This window comes from Saccopteryx leptura, chromosome 1, assembly GCF_036850995.1.
Source record: "Saccopteryx leptura isolate mSacLep1 chromosome 1, mSacLep1_pri_phased_curated, whole genome shotgun sequence".
Taxonomy (NCBI): domain Eukaryota; kingdom Metazoa; phylum Chordata; class Mammalia; order Chiroptera; family Emballonuridae; genus Saccopteryx; species Saccopteryx leptura.
Genome location: NC_089503.1, coordinates 233,740,451 through 233,762,409, shown reverse-complemented (window position 1 = coordinate 233,762,409; position 21,959 = coordinate 233,740,451). Strand labels below are relative to the sequence as shown.

General features: G+C 36.2%; 1 protein-coding gene across 11 annotated transcripts in view; it reads left to right on the top strand.

Annotated features, from left to right (window-relative positions):
• The window catches only part of NEK1 (NIMA related kinase 1), a 156,406-nt gene that overhangs the window by 6,457 nt on the left and 127,990 nt on the right, over positions 1-21,959 (top strand). For 9 of the 11 annotated variants that reach the window (XM_066387877.1, XM_066387881.1, XM_066387878.1 and 6 more), the window contains exons 3-6: positions 6,397-6,545; positions 6,945-7,041; positions 12,966-13,063; positions 21,184-21,267. In XM_066387877.1, coding sequence (XP_066243974.1) covers positions 6,429-6,545; positions 6,945-7,041; positions 12,966-13,063; positions 21,184-21,267 — 396 coding nt within the window. In that variant the 5' untranslated portion in view covers positions 6,397-6,428. Of the gene's footprint in view, positions 1-2,223; positions 2,245-4,867; positions 4,889-6,396; positions 6,546-6,944; positions 7,042-12,965; positions 13,064-21,183; positions 21,268-21,959 lie in introns of those variants that run through there. The other 2 variants (XM_066387874.1, XM_066387872.1) reach the window with 2 other exon arrangements.

Below are 21,959 nucleotides of genomic sequence, written 5' to 3'. Positions count from 1 at the left end.
ATCATTTCTGTATTTGAAATGTCACAGTGGTTTTCCACCAAGTTAAAACTTAAAAAGTATTTATTTCTGGACTTTCTAGAATTTGCCAATTTCATAATTATTATAGCTATTTTATAATGTCTTAATATCAAATAGAACAAGTCTTCAATTTTTTTTTTTACTATTTCTTTGGCTATTCTTGCTTTTTTTATATTAACTTTAAAATCAGCTTATCTAATCTCTTTCACCCTCAAAGGTTTTGTTTCTGTGAGGACAGCATTAAATTTAGAGTTTAAGAATGAAAAACTTTCTGATATTGAATCTTCCTATTCATCTACCCATCTACCTTTTCTTGGCAAAAGTTACAAAACAATAATGGCTGTGAAATAATCTCATTATGTGGTTGTTATTTAATGTAATTTGACTTATGAAATTAGCTTTCTAAGATGAGTTTATCTGGATATTTTTTTCTAAATTGCATGGTAATGTAATATACTTTGATGTCCTAGAGAAATCATTAAATTCTGGCTGGTGCCCAGATAGCCATTATGCCATTTGATCAAAGTTGGATGTGAAAGTATACAGCTAGTGCTCGACTTACAACCACGATTGGTTCCGACAGACTGGTCGTAACACGACTTGGTCGTAAGTTGAGTAGGCTATATGTACAGTACTGTGAAATGATGTTATAAAAATCTTTGTCATATTTTATCATAATCTTCTTTCATTATTGTTATATATCATAATTTTCTTTGTTCATTTTATGCCATTTGTATCATCTCTACACCATTTTATCTCTTATTTTTACATTTGTCAGGTTTAAGTAAAACACTGCATTACCAGTACAACTGGTTTAATATTTGCAAAGACAATTTCCTCTTGGTAGATATCTTGGGAGGGGTTTGATGAAAAATATCCAAGACACAAAACACAAATTGCTGTACTGAGTCTGAGATAACAGTTGAAATGGTGCACGTGGAGATGGTAGTGCTGCCGGAAGCTGGTCCGCACTATCGTATGCCCAGCTGGGCAAGGCTTGCGCTGCCCCACGCGGAGCAGTCGTGGCTAGCGATTGTGGTCGTCAAGTCGAATGGTCGTAAGTTGCATAGGTCGTAAGTCGATCAATATTTGTATTTGAAATGACTTCTCTACTTTAACTCACTGATAATACTGTAGTGCTATCCTTATACTTGATTTCTTGTTTCTCTTAAAGTTGCTAAAAGCTTGTCTTCTATTACAGACAATTTGAAATAGAAAATGGTTATAGTGTTTTCTAAGGTAAAAGAAAGATCTCTCTCACACAATTTTATAAGGAGTAATTATCTCTTTGATTTTTACTACAAGCTGCATTCTGGCCTTTAGTCTTAAGACCTAGAATATGAATTTTGTCATTTAAGGAAATTGGATCATTTTTTTAGAGGCTAAGTAAAACAAATTTTGGTATTGATAGGTAAAATGAGAACATGGATTTGTTAATTTACAATGAGAAATACGGTAAACTGTCACAGAAATTTTAATATAGTCCTCACGACAAGCCCATTTTCTTTCTTTCTTTGTTGTTTAAAACAACTATTTTCATTTTAATGATATGAGTTAGTAACAGAAAAAGATACAATATTTCACATTTTCTTACATTGTATTATGGGACATTTAAAACTCTGGATTAGAAATGCAGGTTTCTTTTTATACTTAACTTCAATTATTGTCACTTAGAAATAAAGGTGATTTGTGAAAACATACATTTGAGGACATAGATGCCAAAAGTTGCTCATGTCTGTTAATGCACAACCAACAGTGTACATTGGTTATTTGTTCAGTTTATGTGTCAAATGCAGCTGGGATAGTTCATTCTATTTAAAAAATGTTTTTGAGAAACGGAACTACAGTTTAAAACAAAAATTGTGTTCTACAAATACAGTAAAAACCTCAACTTTTATGTTTGAAGAAACTTTTGGGACCCAAAGTAATTCAGTAACCCTGCTGCTAATTTGGCTTGGCTTTATAGTTATTTCTCTAAAGTCATAGCTGGAAAATAGCTGCTCTAATGAAAATAAATAAATACAGTGTGTCCGTAAAGTCATGGTGCACTTTTGACCGGTCACAGGAAAGCAACAAAAGACGATAGAAATGTGAAATCTGCACCAAAAGGAAAACCCTTCCAGTTTCTGTAGGATGATGTGGCAGCATGTGCGCATGCGCAGACGATGACGTAACACCGTGTATACAGCGGAACAGCCCACGGCCATGCCAGTCAAGATGTGGATGGTACAGAGGAAAGTTCAGTGTGTTCTGTGGCTCGCTAAATTCAAATCCGTGACCAAAGTGCAACGTGAATATCGGCGCATTTATAATGAAGCGCCGCCACATAGGAATAACATTACTCGGTGGGATGAGCAGTTGAAGGAAACCGGCAGTTTGGTGGAGAAACCCCGTTCTGGTAGGCCATCAGTCAGTGACAAGTCTGTAGAGCTATATGGGATAGCTACCTAAGGAGCCCTAAAAAATCTGTGCGTGAGCCCACATCGAACTGCACTGAATAAATATGAAACTGGGAGAGTTTTCCTTTTATTTGGTGCAGATTTCACATTTCTATCGTCTTTTGTTGCTTTCCTGTGACTGGTCAAAAGTGCACCATTACTTTATGGACACACTGTAGTAGAAGGAAAGTGAGACTTTTTTTAAAATGTGAAGAAAGCTTTGAAAATAGTAATAATGTATATAAGTCATCTATAATTTTCATTTTTAAATTTTAAGGTAATCTGAACATATCTTAAGCCATTATAAATTTTTTAAATTTAAGATTTTCCATCTTACTGATGTTTTCAAGGCCACTTTTCCAACCACTAATCTAAACTATAAATTAAACACCAACATATGTTTTTTAAAAAAGATTTTATTTTCTGACTTTTAGAGAGAGAGGGAGGGGAAGAGAAGAGAGGAGCAGAAATTATAGTAGTTGCTTCTTATATATACCTTGACCAGAGAAGCTCAGGGTTTCAAATTGGCAACCTGTCAGCATTCCAAGTTGACACTTGATCCACTGCACTACCACAGGTCAGGCTGATTTTTTTATAGTAAATTATTTCCAGATACCTGTAGGTAGAAAAATCTAATCTTTCTTTAAAAATGTTTTCTTGGGTTGTGGCATCATGTACTTGACCCTCTTGAACTCAGTCTACCTGAAGTTACTTCTATATTATAAATTTCAAACTCCCTGTCAAGGAATGCAAATGCTGACCAGCTAGTTATTTGTTCAACTTCATAAAGGATAGATTTATGTATGGTTGACATAATAATTGTCTCATTTCCCCCTAAGAAAGGCATGAGTTGGATGTCCTTGCCTGTATGTATTAAATGAAAGAAAATGGTGCAAAACACTGGGTCTCCTCCAGGCAGTATTATAGACTTGGTCTCTGTTATTATGAAAACACTTCTTTTTATTAAAATGAATACAATTGCAAACAGTTTGAGGACAACTGCAATTGAAAAAAAAATGGGTGATTTTCTACAGGAAACTTTTCTGTTTCCCAGTGGCCTTATCATGAAGAAAATATGGCTAGTGATTTCAAACATGTAAAGTTACTTCTAAATGCAAAACAGCTCTTAAAAATATATACACCATCAGTGATTCAGGCAGCTGAGCTGGGGGAGTAGTGTGAAGATGTGTACTTACAACACTACATTAGGAGATGTAGTTACCTACTCTGCACTCTAGACGGAAATGAAAGAAACCAATTCTGCCCAGGATCAATACCAGAAAGAGATATGGCTGCTTCCTACTTCTACACTTGGCACAGTTAATTTTATGGTGGTCTCACTGCTGATTGACTCTTACTTGAGTTAGCAGAATGAATCTAATAGCTTCCTTTTGTTTTCACAATAAGTTGTCTGAAGTATTTTTAATTTTCAGAAATAAATACTTAACCCTTTAGAGAAACTTCAATTATTGAGTATCTTATCTAATGGCAGGTACAAAGATTGTTGAATTAATGATTATTGCTTTTAAAAAGATAACCATAAGAAATAAATATGTAAGCTTAACTCTAATATTCCTTTTACATTCAGTGCTACAACATTTTATTTTTTTATTTTTGACGGAGCCAGAGCCAGAGAGAGGGATAGATAGAGACACAGACAGGAAGGGAGAGAGATGAGAAGCATCAATTCTTTGTTGCGGCATCTTAGTGGTTCATTGACTGCTTTCTCATATATGCCTTGACCGGGGGTGGGGGATGGGGGGGCTCTAGCAGAGCAAGTGACCCCTTGCTCAAGTCAGTGACCTTGGTCTCAAGCCAGCGATCTTGGGCTTCAAGCCAGTGATCATGGGGTCATGTCTATGATCCCACGCTCAAGCCAGTGACCCTGCACTCAAGCTGGTGAGTCTGTACTCAAGCCGGTGACCTCGGGGTTTCGAACCTGGGTCTTCCGCGTCCCACTCTGATGCTCTATCCACTGCGCCATGGCCTGGTCGGGCCAACATTTTATTCTCAACTTAAGTCACATGTTACCTTTAATTCTTTGCCAGTTTACTGAGTTGTTTAATGAGGAGTTGGCCTCTTAACGCAAAATGAAGACAATAGTAATAGCCGCATAAGCACATGCTATTTGGGCATTAAGCAATAACACTGCTTTCCTGATAGTAGGCCTTTAAGTGGTTGTAAAATGAACAAAAGTATTATGATTAACAACTTTTTTAGAGTCCCAATAAATGAGGTCATTTGGAAAGACACTTTTTTCTCAAACAAATAAGGCATCCTGTTGGCAAACACAAATAAAATACAAGGTCATGTTGAGCCTAATGCATTCACTGTCTTGGCTAAAGTTGCTTGACAGTAGCAGAGCTGTAATAGTATAAAGGTCAGAAAGGCACCAAAATGAGACCTTTACCACTTCCAGTTCTACGAGTCAGGTAAGCTGTTCAGCACTGCATGCATTTTCTCCTAGAAGGGAATCATACCTGGAAAGTCTGCTTGCTAGGAATAGAAATAGAAAAGAGCAAATTAAGTGAATTTTTAGTTTTAGATTAACAGTGAATTTATGTATCTCCACAGTAATGGTGATCTTGCTAATAGGCAGTGCTAATGATTACTTTGTGACTCTTTCTCCCTGTCCTTCCTTCTCCCCTCCCTTTTGCTTTATAAAGCTTTTTAAAGCTTTCACTACCTCGTATTTTTAGCTTCTGTCCCCACCAGTCTCCTGAAATTGCTATAGCTAAAGCTACCAGTGACCTTAATCAAATATCCTGCTATAGTAAGTTTCTAATTATAACAAAGGCAGAAATATAAAGAAAAAATTGATAAATTTGTTCATATCAAAATAAACTTTTATATTTAAATAGAATTGAAAGGCAAATAGCATATAAGAAAAAAGTTATGATGGAGAAGGGCTCACATCTTCATTAAAGGAGCTTTTACAAATTAATTTTTAAAAGGCTGTCCCAGTAGAAATGGATAAAGAACATGACGAGTTTAAAAGATCAGAATACAAATGTTCAATAAACATAGATGAATTTTTCAAATACACTGATATGTAATAGAAATTCAAATAAAATGAGACACCATTTTCCCCATCAAATGTAAAGAATAAAAACAGCAACTACTAGTGACACCACACTGTTCTTAGTACATTGCTGAAATTAACTACTTATCCCAACAATTCTGTAAGTACATACTGTTTTTATCCACATATTATAGATGAACAAACTGAGGCACATGAAGATGAATATCTAATCTAATGTCACATAAAAAATAAGTGATAAAGCCCAGGATTTAAGACCAAGTTCTCTGACTCGAAGGTTTCAATGCTCTTTACTACCATTTATTGCCTCTCAAATATTTTAAGTAATAACCAGTTTTAGAACAGTACGTACCTACCAGTAGGCACTTTTATTCACTGCTAGTTAAAATGTTATTAGACATTTCTGTAAGAGAGTTAAGCGGTATGTTTTGAAGGCTTTAATTAAGTGTTCATATTCTCTGAACTAGGATTTTATCTTAAGGAATTTTTATAAGTATATAAAAATATATGTATGGAAATTTTAGATGTTTTTAGAATAGCAAACTAAACAATTTAAATGTGTAATAGGTAGCTAAATAACTGGGAAATGATCTTATTAAGTTTGAATTTTTATTGGAGATAATAAAATAGTGCTAATTAATTCAAATAAGAAAAAGTTTTCTTCTCTCTGTATACATTAAGTATATATAATATTTGACTTTACAAAGCATTCTTATAAAATTGAAATGTCACTTTTTAGCTATTGTGTTGCATGAGTAAAATTGAGATAAACTATTTAACTTTTAGTAAATATTTAAAATATTTTTTAAGTAAACAGTCACTAAGGAATTATAATTTAAATTAAACATAATCATAGAAGACATGCCTACCTCTCTTAAATGATTTTTTTTTTATGTCTAGCATATCAGTTAAGATGCCTTAGAAAAAGAACCATGGAGAAGTATGTTAGACTACAGAAGATTGGAGAAGGTTCATTTGGAAAAGCCATTCTTGTTAAATCTACAGAAGATGGCAGACGATATGTTATCAAGGAAATTAGCATCTCAAGAGTAAGTATATTTTTCATTTGGTTATTTAAGTAAGAGTCTGGTTACAAAAGGGCTCATTGTGATAGATAAAGAAAATATATATATATGGCAAAGTATAACCTGAAGTGGAAGACTGCCTTAACCCCAGGGAGAGCCACTAATTTCTGATGTCTATGTATCCTTTCAGATTTTTTCTGTATGTGCTTGTGTTTATGTCTACTGTTCTCTAACTTGAACTAGTTTGAACCTCTTAAAATGTTTTCTGATCTTCTCAATTCAGTTCATTCCTTTGAACTTCAGGCTATATTTTATTTGGACCATGCTTTATTGTTACCATTATTTTTAAACTACTGTTATTGGAGGACTTTAGGTTGTGTAGTGATACTTAATTTAATATTTTCTTTTTTCCTCCCATTTAAGATGTCCAATAAAGAAAGGGAAGAATCAAGGAGAGAAGTTGCAGTGTTGGCAAACATGAAGCATCCAAATATTGTCCAGTACAAAGAATCATTTGAAGGTCAGATAAATTTTTCAAGCGAGTTTCAAAAACTCCCAAACCACATGATGACTTTTAGATACTTTTCTTATAAAGAATCTTTTTGTGAATATATTCATACAAAGAACAGTAAATAATTTTTGCTTAAATACCTATTCATATGAATATCAGCTTGATTCTAGGATAATACAGCACACTATTCCTGTGTAGTTTAATTCTAGTGCACTGTTACTATGATTTCTTAAAAGGAAGCAATGTGTTAAGTGCAAGAATTTGCACAAAGCAGGAACAGTAACTTGCATCTTTTTAAACTAAACTCCTTTTAAGTGCTACCAGTACTGCTACTGAGATAATGGTCTGATCTTTAGAAAGTATCCTACTCATTTGTATTCTCCTCTATTCCTCATTATTATAATATTGAGGTATTTTAGAGTGTTAAATTCTTAAAATGTTGTAACTGTATTGCTGTTTTGGAAATGCATACCATTATATTTATTAGTACAGGAACTCAGAGAAGCAAAGCTTCTCTAACAGCAGATCAAGGTGGCTTATTGAAATCCTGTTGAAGTCATTCCCATTATTATCAAAGATCCCTATTGTGAAACAGAAAAATAATCTAGATTGAAAGTAGAAGATAGTTTAAATGAGGGTTGCAGGGTCACATCACATACCAGTTTCAGAGCCTGAATGAGAGCTAAAGATCCTTGCCCCAGATAAACTTGGTATCTAGTAAAGTAAAATAGAACATACCTTGATCCCTCTCTCTCTCTCTCTCTCTCCATATATATATATATCACTTAGCTCATTGTGTCATAAGGTATTCGTATTATTTATTTGTTCTATTATGTTCTATTTTGGCAGTGAAATTAGGATTTATGTTTTATATGAGAGTACCACACTATCTTTTCCTTCCCAGGACATTTTAAAATTTATCTTTATTTATCTTTGATTTTCTTTCTTTATCTTTCCCTCAGTATCTATTGTTTAGCATTTTTTTTTTTAATCACCAAGATTTAATATTTCAAGTTAAAAGACTTGAATATCCCTGGTCGGTTGGCTCAGTGGTAGAGCGTTGGCCTGGCATGCAGGAGTCCCAGGTTTGATTCCCAGCCAGGGCACACAGGAGAAGCGCCCATCTGCTTCTCCACCCCTCCCCGCCTCCTTCCTCTCTGTCTCTCTCTTCCCCTCCCGCAGCCAAAGCTCCATTGGAGCAAAGATGGCCCCCGGGCGCTGAGGATAGCTCTGTGGCCTCTGCGTCAGGCGCTAGGATGGCCCTGGATGCAACAGAGCGACGCCCCAGAGGGGCAGAGTATTGCCCCCTAGTGGGCATGCCGGGTGGATCCCAGTCGGGCGCATGCAGGAGTCTGTCTGACTGCCTCCCTGTTTCCAGCTTCGGAAAAATGCAAAAAAAAAAAAAAAAAAAAAAAAGACTTGCATATATGTCAACAAGTACTCCAACAGATGTTTTGTATTTACGTTGAATGATTCACATAGAAATTTCTAATTCAAAAGGGGTAGCACATTTCTAAAATAAAATTTTACTATTACTGCTATTTGATTTTGAAGGAATAAATGTTCTTGGTAAACATACTTAAAAAGTTCAGAGATGGGTGCATGCTGAGTTCTCTGTTCCTCCCACTCCACCCTCATTCCCCTTCCTCAGGGGTTAGCAGTGTTAATACAGCAGTATTTACACTTCACTGTGTTTTCCTTGCTTATATGAAAGAAACATCATATAGCTTTTAATGTTTAAAAATAAGTTCTCTCTCTCTATCTCTCCTCTCTCTCTCTCTGTCTCTCCCTCTCCTCTCTAAAATGAATAAATAAAAAATATTAAAAAAAAAAAATAAGTTGAGGCCCTGGCAGGTTGGCTTAGTGGTAGAGCGTCGGCCTGGTGTGCGGGAGTCCGGGTTCGATTCTCAGCCAGGGCACACAGGAGAAGCGCCCATGTGCTTCTCCACTCCACCCCCTCTCCTTCCTCTCTGTCTCTCTCTTCCCCTCCCGCAGCCAAGGCTCCATTGGAGCAGGGTTTGCCTGGCGCTGTGGATGGCTCTGTGGCCTCTGCCTCAGGCGCTAGAATGGCTCTGATTGTGGCAGAGCATTGCCCCCTGGTGGGCATGCCGGGTGGATCCTGGTCGGGCGCATGCGGGAGTCTGTCTGACTGCCTTCCTGTTTCCAACTTCGGAAAAATACAAAAAAATACAAAAAACAAAAAACAAAACAAAAATAAGATGGATGGTGTGTTTTTGTTTGTTTTCATCTTGTCCTTTTTATTTTATATCTTATGAATCTGTTACTTTATATCTCATGTCCTGATATATTGATGCACCTCATTCTGGACAGCTTTTGTGTAATAACTATAGTGTATCCATTGTGTGCAATGCATCCTCTGTATACTGCATTGTATGTTTACCACCGAGAGTCAAATCTCTTTCCGTCACCCTATATTTGACCCCCTGTACTACCTACCTACCTACCCCAACTCCCCTTTCCCTGATAACTGCCATACAGTTTTCAGTGTCTATGAGTTGTCTCATTTGTTTGCTTGTTGTTTTTAGTTTTTTATCCCAAATATGAGTAAAATCATACGGTTCTTAACTTTTTCTTCTGACTTATTTTGCTTAGCATGATATTCTCAAGATCTATCCATGTTACTATTACAAATAATGTTACACTGAATATCCTTGTCCACGTGTCTGTGCAACAGCAGTATTTCTATAGGAGTAGAATTGTTAGACTAAAGGGAGTAGGTGTTCTTGTGTCTCATAAGCTCTCCAGCCCTAGCTCATAATTTCATTTTAAAATTTATATGCTGTAACTTTATCTGGCGATTATGTATATTTGGTCACAGTTCCTATTTCTGCCTTACCTGAGTGATCTTTAGTTTATTTTAATCCTTGTAGCTTTGGAACCTCTTTAGTTTCTAATAGAGCTTTTGGGTATCTTTAATACACAACTATTTAATTATTTTATGAAATTACTAAAAATAACATATATGCAAACATTTTAAATCTGTCAATTTAAAAATGAAATAGTTTGGTCTTTAAAAAAATGCCTATTTTGTCTGCCATGAAAGATGGGGAAATGAGTGTATTTACAGTTCTTCCCCACTAATTGACTTTTGTTCATATTGACTTAGTAAAAGTAACAATTTATCTTTTGTTCTGAAATTATAATTCTTGTAATTGTTGGCCTTGTTCCTGTATTTAGACAGATTCAATTCAGTTCTTACTGTTAGTTCTTTTGTATGTTATCATCCCCTTCTCTAGGTTGTTTGAATTCATTACTTGCTTGTCTGGTTTCATTAATTTTTTTTCATGAAGAGCTTATGGATGCTATATTCTTTCAATGCAGTTAATAGTTGCATTTATGAGAGTATAACTGATGTTTTTATATGTGAATATAAGTTTTAATAAAAAGTCATTAATGACGAGTGAAATAAGCCTATCAGAGAAAGACAAGCACCATATGATCTCACTCATATGTAGAATCTAATGAACAAAATGAACTAACAAGCAAAATAGAGACAGATTCATAGATAGAGAGAAGGCTGACAGCTATTGGGGTAGGGCTAGGAGTGTCCCAAAGCAAAATTGTTTTCTAGAAAGTTGTCTTAGCTCTCATTACACACAGTGTGCTCTCAGAAAGTTTTAGTAGATTAAATAAAATGCTTTTGGGGAAGTAGTCTTCAGTGAGTTAATTTTGAGTGCTTACAGAGATCCTCAGAAGCATTTTCAAAAAGAGGCATAAAAATTTTTTATATTGATGTCATAATTGCATTTTATTTGCAATGATGTCATAATTGCAAATACCATTGTGAGCCAGTCTTCTAAAGTCACTAAAAAGGCAGTATGTTTATGTTGTTACAATCATGCTTGCTTATAAGGCCTCTAGGAGGATTTTTAAAAAATGCTATGGATCCTGACCTGTGGTGGCGCAGTGGATAAAGCGTCGACCTGGAACACTCAGGTCGCCGGTTCAAAACCCTGCACTTATCTGGTCAAGGCACATACGGGAGTTGATGCTTCCTGCTCCTCCCCCCCTTTTCTCTCACTCTCCTCTCCAAAATGGATAAATAAGTAAAAATTTTTGAAAAAAAATGCTATGTATATGTGAGTTAGGACATAGAACAAATTAAAATAATAACATAAAACAGTTTTAAAATACTCTCAGTTAAAAGGAAGTGTGGGTCATGTGTATAACAAAAACTGAGAGCTGAATCAATAAAAAGACATTGATATTGAAGGTAGATGGGAAAAGTATGCATAAAATTGTTTCATAGAAAATGAAAGTGGAAAAAATATTTTTAGGTATATAAATGTATAATTAGATTTACTATTTAACTAGACACTTTGCTATTTCATTTACACATTTAAAAAATTTGATCTTGTTATTGAAAAAGTGACAGTTTGTCTTGTATCATTGTTTATTTGTATGTGTTGTCTCTACATTTTTGTTGTCTCTACTCTGTTACTTGCCTGTAAGGATGATATCTTTTATTTCTGTATCCCTCACATCTGTGCAAAGTGCCTGGCTCATAACTGGGACTAAGATGTGTGAGTAATTGAAGGAATACAAAATGGATTAGTACTTCCCTCATGGAGAAAAGGCTTCTCTGTTAACCTTATATTTTAAGTAGTATTTATCCCCAAAGGAAGTAATATTTGGGCAGCAGAAAATGTTACCGCTTTCATGTACTAAAGCTCACTCATTTTCCTTCAGGATTGCTTCTCTGTCCCTTTCTCTGGGCTTATTTAACTTTCTCTGTCTCCCTGTCTCTAGTTCTGTCTCTTTTTCTCTCTCTCTCACATATATACACTTACGTTTTTAAAAAAAGAAATCTCGTGATGCTTTTATTTCTTTTTAGATACATGCTTATAGTTCAAAATTTAAATATTACATAGCAGTAAAAAGTTTGTTTTCTGTTCCTACCTTTCTGTTACCTATTTTCCTTTTCTGGAATTAACCGCTGTTACTGCTGCCTTGTGTTTCTTCCAAAAATATTTTGTGTATTAATAAGCATACATAAAATGATATCATATGGTACATAATTTTTTGCTTTTTGTGTATGCTTCATAAATTTTAATATCTTATACATGTTTTTCATAAATAGTGAATTGTATAGCTTTTTTTTTACATTGTTATTTCTCACCTGTGTATTTGGATAATCTTTTCCTATCAATCATAAAGAGTTATAATAGATTCCTTTTTTAAGAGTTATAATAAATTCTTAATTGGCTCAATCATATAGGTTCTCAATCCATGACACTAGAAGCAGTATATCAGAAGGGGATATGAGCACTATAAGAAATAGCACTACTACAAGGTAAAAGTAATTAATTCTCCTGGAAGTAAGGTCACAAGCACAGGGTACTGAGAGAAGTGAAAACTGGGAAAACTGTTCTTTGAGTTGCAGTAGTTTCACTAGTAAGTAGTAGTTTAGTAAATGTTAGAAATGATATTAGCTATTCTTCCTTCCTTAGGAAGTATAAGCATAGTTTTATTCTCATGTAAGAATAAGGGAGGACGGAAACATTAAGAAGTATTTACCCATGGGAGGAATCATGAAGGTATTAAGAATAAGTATTAAAATATACATTTTCAACTACGATATTTTCAACTTAAAATGGGTTTATTGGGCTGTGACCCCATTGAAAGTCAAGGAGTATCTGTCTACATATTGTCTGTATTCCAGAGATCCAATAAAGATGGTATATTCTTGGTAGAAAAATCATTAATGATGGATTTATTAAGCCAAGGTATTGTACAATTTGTGTGATCAGTATATCTTGACTTTGTACTGTAATTCTTTTGAGTATGGTTCTGTTTTTGGTTCAACAGAACAAAATTAATTAATTGCTGCTTTTTAGTAACCCTCTAGTACCTTTAAATTATTTATGCTTTTGATAACATTAAAAATGTAATGTAATGTTTATATTTTGTAGAAAATGGCTCTCTCTACATAGTGATGGATTATTGTGAAGGAGGGGATCTTTTTAAACGGATAAATGCTCAGAAAGGCGTTTTGTTTCAAGAGGATCAGGTAAGTTAGCATGTAGGAGATTAACTCTTCCTCCATGATGTTATTTAGAAGAAATTCAACATTTCTTTATATATGTATTGATCTATAATTACCAATGCTAATTGTAATGACTAGGACAGTTCAGTATCATATCCTAATATCTTAATCACATTTCTGTTCTTATTAGCTCCCATCTTAGATCAGTTCCCCATCTCACTTCTTGACTGTAATATTGTTATATGTATAATATACAGGGTGAGGCAAAGGAGGGTTATAGTTGTGGGTACACGAAATGCAGTTTATTCTTATATTATTGTTTGTTATTGTATTTTTTTTCCATGTGAACAACTGTAAACCTACTTTTGCCATACTCTCTTATATCGTGTGTGTGTGTGTGTGTGTGTGTGTGTATTACATGTATTTATATATATGACAATTATTCATTACAACTGGTTAATTCTATATCCTTGTCTATCTGGCTTACTGCTGCCAGACCATATCTTTCTAAAATATGGCTTTGCCAGATGACCCCAGCTCTAGAAACCTAGTATTGGAAACTACATTAAATTTAACCTCTTTTGGTTTCAAGGATATGACTCTATTCTACCTAAGCAGTCTTATTGTTTGCTATTATTCTCTAGTATGCACCCTTATTCATCTACTTAACAGATATTTATTGAGCATGCATTTTGTGTTAGGCACTGGGACACGTTAATATATCTCATTCTTCTCCCTGTGTGCTTATTCTGATTATTTATTTATTTTGACAATACCATACCCCCCAACTCTTGCTTATTAATATTCTACCATTTTATTTTAAAGCTCAGTTTAAGTCTTATCTTCTAGGACTTTTTTCTTCTGTAAACTGAATTTCTCATTATCAGCCATTCTTAGGTTTTTATGTTTTTATATAGGGCACTGGAGGAAGCACTGTGCTAGGAGTGCTGTGTTTGTTGTCTGTTTTAATTCTTGTAACCCCCCTGTTCCATGAACTAGTGTAGTTTTTTCTATTTAGTAGATAAGGAATCTGAGAGGTTTAGTAGCTTTTCCAAAATTACATAGTTAGTGTTGGAGCATATTTCTGTCTATTTCCAAAATTTATAAAAATAATTTTTAGCAACTTAAAATAAATTATAAAATTATTTAAAAGTTCAGACCTGGAAAGTGCTCTTTTCCACTGCTCCATCCCTGAGATTTAGTTTGATGTATTCTTCCAGACTTTCTTTTTCATACTTGCACATGTACATGTATAAAAATTAAGACACACATTCAGAAATAGATTATTATATATACCAGGGGTCTCAAACTCGCGGCCCATGGGGTCTCAAACCCACGGGGCCGCGAGTTTGAGACTCCTGATATATACCATGCTCTATCTTGCTTGTATCACTTAAAAATTATCTTGATTATCTTAACATGTTAGTCCATATAGATAAATTATTTTAGCTTTGATAGCTGAATCATGTTGCATTCTAACAAAGCCTGTGCTTTTCATTTCTTTTTATTCTTCACATTCCATTTCCATTCCCCTCCCCTTTATAGGCAGCTATTCCAGTGTCTTTAATGAATTTCTCTATTTTTTTTCAAAATGGTTATCATTGTTTTATATACATGTATTTTAAGTGCATACCTGTTGTATAACAGCTCATTTAGTTTTACTTTTCTCCCCTCTAAGTGCTATATTTCTGACCCATCTGTTTTTCCATGGGTGCCTATGTCACTTCTAACTGCTATATGATGCTCCATTGTAGTCGTCCAAGCCTACACTTATTTTTCCTACATCACACATTCTTCTTAATGTATTCTGAATAATTTCACATCAGAATTCTAGGTTGCTATTTACTGTAGAGCAGAGATCACAGTTCTTTTTTTTTTTTTTTTCTGTATTTTTCTGAAGCCGGAAACGGGGAGAGACAGACAGACTCCCGCATGCGCCCGACTGGGATCCACCCGGCACGCCCACCAGGGGGCGATGCTCTGCCCACCAGGGGGCGATGCTCTACCCCTCCGGGGCGTTGCTCTGTTGCGACCAGAGCCATTCTAGCTCCTGGGGCAGAGGCCGAGGAGCCATCCCCAGCGCCCGGGCCATCTTTACTCCAGTGGAGCCTCGGCTGCGGGAGGGGAAGAGAGAGACAGAGAGGAAAGAGAGGGGGAGGGGTGGAGAAGCAGATGGGAGAAGCTTCTCCTGTGTTCCCTGGCCAGGAATCGAACCCGGGACTTCTGCACGCCAGGCCGACGCTCTATCACTGAGCCAACCGGCCAGGGCCGAGATCACAGTTCTTAACTTCTATCACACTAGGGTACTTAGGAAAGCTGTGTCTATGATACACACCAAATTGACTACAACTAAACTGTTGATTGATAATACCATACAAGTGGGGGGATTTTAAGGTTCTTAGTAGTAACTAGAAAATATGGTAGGGATCTTGAGATATAGTTTAGTTAAGTATTGCTAAGTAAAGTAATGTCATAATTCTCAAGCTCTATTTTTCTCTTTTCCCACAATTAAGCCTAGAAGAGCACAGAATGCGGCAGTAGGAAGACTTGGGTTTGAGTCTTTGTTCTACTTGTCTTCTAGTAATTGTTACATTAACCAAGTCTTCTCATGCAGGTCTTGTAACAATGTTGAGCTAATTTATATATAATGAGAGGTAACCTGAAATTTTTTATTTTATTTTTTTCTAAATTTATGATCTAAATTTGAGAAGGCAAAATTTTAAGAGTTGTCAGAGATTTGGTTACATGAAAGGACAAAGAAACAAAATAGTGCAGAAAATAAATGCAGATGGAGAGGATGCTGGGAGTATGGCAGAGTGGGAAGCACTGGGAACCTGTCTCCCCACCAATACAGCAACGACAGTGGCAGAATCTTTTTGATGTAACTAATTTGGATCTCTAGACTCAAATGGAGACTTGCAATTTCCAGGGAAAGGCTTGGATAGTAAATTGTGATTAATTTTGGTTTTAACTGTGTAGCAGCAGCTATCCATCCCCCATCTCTCACTCCTAAGGGAGCCATGCAGGTATGACAGGAGCAGCTAGCATGCACCTGGGGGGAGCCAGGGTGGGCAAAAAGGTCCCTGTCCTCCAGATTTCCAGTATCTGTGCTCTGATCATCGATACCTACATCTGATCTCCAAGGTACAAAGAGGTATTCAGTCATTATTTTATCCTCCGCCCTTGTTGTAAGAAGCCCCTTCTCTTCTGGTTGAAGTAACTTCTATGGGATTTACAGGGCAAGCACCATGTTATTTCCTGTTTCATTTCTTTTCCTACTTGGAAAGCCAGACATTACAAATGAGGACATTCAAAAGCAACCACATATACAGGAGGAATTAGAAAGTTATCATGCATAGGTAGGGAAAGATGCAGGCTTAGAAAAAAACCTGAGAATTTTTAATTTTTTTTATTTTTTGTGACTGAGACAGAGAGAGGGACAGATAGGGACAGACAGACAGGAAGGGAGAGAGATGAGAAGCATCAATTCTTTGTTATGGCTCCTTAGTCTCCTTAGTTGTTCATTGATTGCTTTCTCATATGTGCCTTGACCGGGGGCTGCAGCAGAGGGAGTGACCCCTTGCTCAAGCCAGTGACCTTAGGCTCAAGCCAGCGACCTTGGGCTTTAAGCCAGCAACCTTTGGGCTCAAGCCAGCAACCATGGGGTCATGTTTATGACTCCATGCTCAAACCAGTGACCCCGTGCTCAAGCTGGTGAGCCCACGCTCAAGCCAGATGAGCCCTTGCTCAAGCCGGCGACCTTGGGTTTTGAACATGGGTTCTCTGGGTCCCAGTCTGACACTCTATCTACTATGCCACTGCCTGGTCAGGCAAGACCCGAGAAAATTTTAAGTTTATACCTCAAGCTGATCCTCAGCTCAGAGATAGCATCCCACAATTTAGAAAAAAAAAGTTTTTTTCAAAACAGCAAACACTCCCTGGCCGGTTGGCTCAGCGGTAGAGCGTCGGCCTAGCATGCGGAGGACCCGGGTTCGATTCCCGGCCAGGGCACACAGGAGAAGCGCCCATTTGCTTCTCCACCCCTCCGCCGCGCTTTCCTCTGTCTCTCTCTTCCCCTCCCGCAGCCAAGGCTCCATTGGAGCAAAGATGGCCCGGGCGCTGGGGATGGCTCTGTGGCCTCTGCCTCAGGCGCTAGAGTGGCTCTGGTCGCAACATGGCGACGCCCAGGATGGGCAGAGCATCGCCCCCTGGTGGGCAGAGCGTCGCCCCTGGTGGGCGTGCCCGGTGGATCCCGATCGGGTGCATGCGGTAGTCTGTCTGACTGTCTCTCCCTGTTTCCAAGCTTCAGAAAAATGAAAAAAAAAAATGAAAAAAAAACAAAACAGCAAACACTAAGGAAGGAGCATCTTTTTTCTTATAGTTACCACATGATAAGATGCAAATGACTATTTTTTTGTTTTTTTAAGTGAGAGAGAGGGAGAGGGACAGACAGGGACAGAAGACAGGGAGGGAGAGAGATGAGAAGTATCAATTCTTGGTTGTGGCATCTTAGTTGTTCACTGATTGTTTTCTCATATGTGCCTTGACTGGGGGCTCCAGCTGAGCCAGTGACCCCTTGCTCAAACCAGTGACTTTGGGCTCAAAACAGCAACCTTGGGCTTCAAGCCAGAGACCTTTGGGCTCAAGCCAGTGACCATGGGTCATGTCTATAATCCCACACTCAAGCTGAGGACACCATGGTTAAGCTGGTGAGCTCGTGCTCAAGTCAACAACCTTGGGATTTGAACCTGGATCTTCAATTTTCGGGTCGACACTCCATCCACTGTACCATGGTCTGGTCAGACTCAAGTTACTAGTTTTCAATAGAAGAATCACAGACATACAAAAACAAAAGAAAGTGTGGCCCATTCAAAGGAAAAAATGAACAGAAATTGCCCCAGAAAAAGACCTGATGGTGATCTACTAGACCAGGCGTCCCCAAACTACGGCCCGCGGGCCGCATCCGGCCCCCTGAGGCCATTTATCTGCCCCCCCCCTGCACTTCTGGAAGGGGCATCTCTTTCATTGGTGGTCAGTGAGAGGAGCACTGTATGTGGCGGCCCTCCAGCGGTCTGAGGGACAGTGAACTAGCTCCCTGTGTAAAAAGTTTGGGGACCCCTGTTAACTAAAGACTTTAAAACAACTGCCTTAAAATGCTCTCAAAGAACTAAAGGAAGACATAGAGACAGTCAAAGCAATGTATGGACAAAATAGAAATATCAATAAAGACAAAACCTAAAAAGACACCAAAAAGAACTTCTGGAGCTTAAAAGTACAATAACTGAAATGAAAAATTTATTAAAGGGATTCAAAGGCAGATTTGAGCAGGTAGAAAGAAGAATTGGTGAATTGAAGCTATGACAGTAGAAATTATTCTGAGGAACAAAAACAAAAAAGGTGGAAGGGAAGTGAGCACACCATAAGGGACCTGTGGACCATCATCAGGTAGACCAGCATATGCATTGCGGGCATCCCAGAAAGAGGAGAGAGAAGGGGGCAGAGAGACTATTTGAAGAATTAATGCTGAAAATGTCCAAAATTTGTTAAAAGACAGGAATATAAACATCTAGGAAGCTCAACAAGCTCTAAGTCCAAGACATTATAATTATACTGTTAAAAGGCAAAGCCAAAGAAAAAAGTGACTCATTACATATAATGGCAATTTAATAAGATTGTCAGCAGATTTATTCTTTAAAACTTTGGAAACCAGTAGACTTGAGCTGATATATTCAAGTGCTAAAAGATGAACTGGCAACCAAGAATGTTATATCTAGCAAAACTGTCCTTTGAAATGAGAGGGAAATTAAGACATTCCCAGATACCCAGTAGCTGAGGTTATTTGTTATTGCTAAACTGGCACTGAAAGAAATGCTCAAGGGAGAACTGCAGGATGAAATGATAGAACACTGGACAGTTACCCGAAGTCATATGCAGATATAGAGATCTCAGTAAAAGTAAAAAGATGGCAATTATAAAAGAATATTATTGTAATGAGGGTTTGTAACTCCCCTTTTTGTTTTATACATGATTAAGAGATCTAATGCATTCTTTAAAAAGAAATTATTAATCTAAAAGTGAATATTATAACTGCCTGGATCTTTTTTTTTTTTTTAAAGATTTTATTCATTGATTTTTATGGGGGTTGGGGCGAGAAGTATCAACCCATAGTTGCTTCACTTTAGTTGTTCATTGCTTGATTCTCGTGTGTGCCTTGCTCAGGCAAACCTAGGGTTTCAAACCAGCAACCTTAGCCTACCAGGTCAACACTATCCACCGTGCCACTGCATGCCAGGCAGTCCTGATCTTTTCATGGTTGAATTTAATTGCTCTCAGTGTATTTATTGCTGTTGTAAAGCTCATTTATTTTATTATAAGTACTGGTTTATACTTCTGCCACCATATGAACTCCTTAAAGTCAAGAGAATTGTAGTTCATTTTTCTTCTTACAGTGCCGTATGTGAATATGGAAAGGAACTTAAAACATTGTGTACTCTTTACTAATTGTCTGTTGAACTGAACTGAGAGGATTGCTTAAGATATTAATTTTATGTTATTTTAATGTAGTATTTGTTCTTTTAAATAATACTGAAGAGATAAGAGTAAAAAGTAAAGCTTGTTTTTTACCTTTCATTATCTTCTGAAAAATCTTTCCACTGAGGTCAACACTGTTACCTGATTGAGAGCTATCCTTCGATAGTTCCTTCCTTTATTCTTTATTTCCTTTTTACATACAGCACATACTCATATGGTTACACAGAGTTCAGGTGTGTAATACACATAAACATATACTTTTAAAAAATAGGAGTATGCTGTGCATCCTATTCTGAAACTTTTTTTCACTTAACATTGTATGTAGAAGTACTTTCATTCTTTTCAGTGGCTGATGGAATTTCTAGTACAGAGATTATTATCATTATATATTTAACTTGATGGACATTTCGGTTATTTATAATTTTTTGCTCTGACAAATGGTTCTGGAGTAAACATCCTTGTGCACATGCTTTTGTTATTTGTGATTCTACATCTACAGCATCAATTTGAAATTGCAGACTTCTCTTTCAAATGGTGTGTGCCTTTGAAATTTTTACATACTTTGAAACATGGCTGTAATTAACTTTCCCACAAAGGGTGTACAAAGACCTGTTTTCCCACATTCTGACCAACATTGTGCATTATTTCATTTTTGTCAGGTTCAGATGGTATTTTTTTTAACTTTTATTTTTTATTTGGAGGAAGGTGAATATTTTGTATATATGTCCATTGGCTGATTTTTCCCTCTGTGATTTGCCTTTCTAGTCTTTTATCTACTTCTTATTTGGGCTGCCATGCTTTTCTCGGATTTGAAAGAACTTGTATATATTAGTGAATTAGAGATCTATTAATCATGTTGCAGATATTTCCTTATATAATTATAAAGCTTGATTATATATTTTGTCATGCAGATACTTCAAATTTTGTAGAGTCAACTCTGTCATTCTTGTTTCTCGTGACTTACGGGTTTTGTATCATGTTTTGAAAGTCCTGCTTCAATCAAAGATTATAGAAAATTAACCTGTTTCTCTTATTATTGTGTATACTTTATTTGTTTCAAAATGACATCAATTGGAATTATTTTTGTATAGGTCTGAGAAATAAATGAAACCTTTTTACTTTCAAATGGCCAACTCCATAATGTGTTTATATATTGTAAATATGGGGAGAGAAAAAGTAAGAGATAATCTCCAAGTTTCCAGTCTGATTGTTTTTCCTTTCATGATTTTTATTTATGTTAAGAAAAAAGCATTGTAGAATAAATATATATTTAAAAGCAGAAGTCATCTACTATTATACTATTATAAAATAGAAATTATTTCCATTTTCACTCCTCTGTAGAAAAATCTTTCCATATTTATTTTGACTTACAAGAGTTGCTTCAATAGCAGTCTCTTACATTTTAAAGTTTGTATGTGTTTTTGCACATATGTGTCATTTGGCTTGACTATGTAATGTTAGTGACTACAGATTAAAAATTAATTAGTCTAATTTTTTTTAAGGATTTAGTACCCTTCAACACCAACTATTCTTGAATCCTTTTTATGATCAAGGAAAGAGTACTGTGAAATGTAAATTTTAAAAGAAATGACAGATCTCATTTGCCCCCCTAGATTTTGGACTGGTTTGTACAGATATGTTTGGCCCTGAAACATGTACATGATAGAAAAATTCTTCATCGAGACATAAAGTCACAGGTATGTTTATTCTATTACTAATAACTTCTGAGTGGATATGGACATGGAACCAGCATTGTCTTGGGCCAAAATTTTTGAACCTGACCCAGTCTGCATCAGATTATCCATTTTCTCCCTTCACTCTAATCCTAGCAATCTTCGTCAGCATCTTGTTAGATCTCCTGCTTATTTCCTGAATCTTCCTCTTTCTTGGATTACTTTCTCAGTATAACAGAGGAAATACACAAAAAAAGGTTATGTGGAAGGTATATTTTTTGAGATGATTTTTACTGCATTCTCTTTAATGATAATTTGTATATAAATTTCTAGATTGGAAATTGTTTCCCTGCAGAATTTTGAATGTATTGCTCATTTGTCTCTTGACTTCTAGTTACTGTTTAGGAATTTAGAGCCATTATGATTTCTTATCCTTCTTTCTTTGTGGAAGGTTTTAGGACAGTCTCTCTGTCCGCATGGTTATGAAATTACAATGTTGCACATTGGTAAGGTTCCGTTTTTATTCATTATGCTGTGCATTCTTGATATGAGAATATGTATTTTCTAGGAAATGTTTTTGGAAAATGTTTAGCTATATTTTTTCAAATATTGTGTCTCTTGTTATTATCTTCATGGTTATCTTCTGGATTCTTTTCTAAACATATGATGGAGCTTCTTAGTCTATCCCTTCAAGTATCTGGTGTCATATTTATATA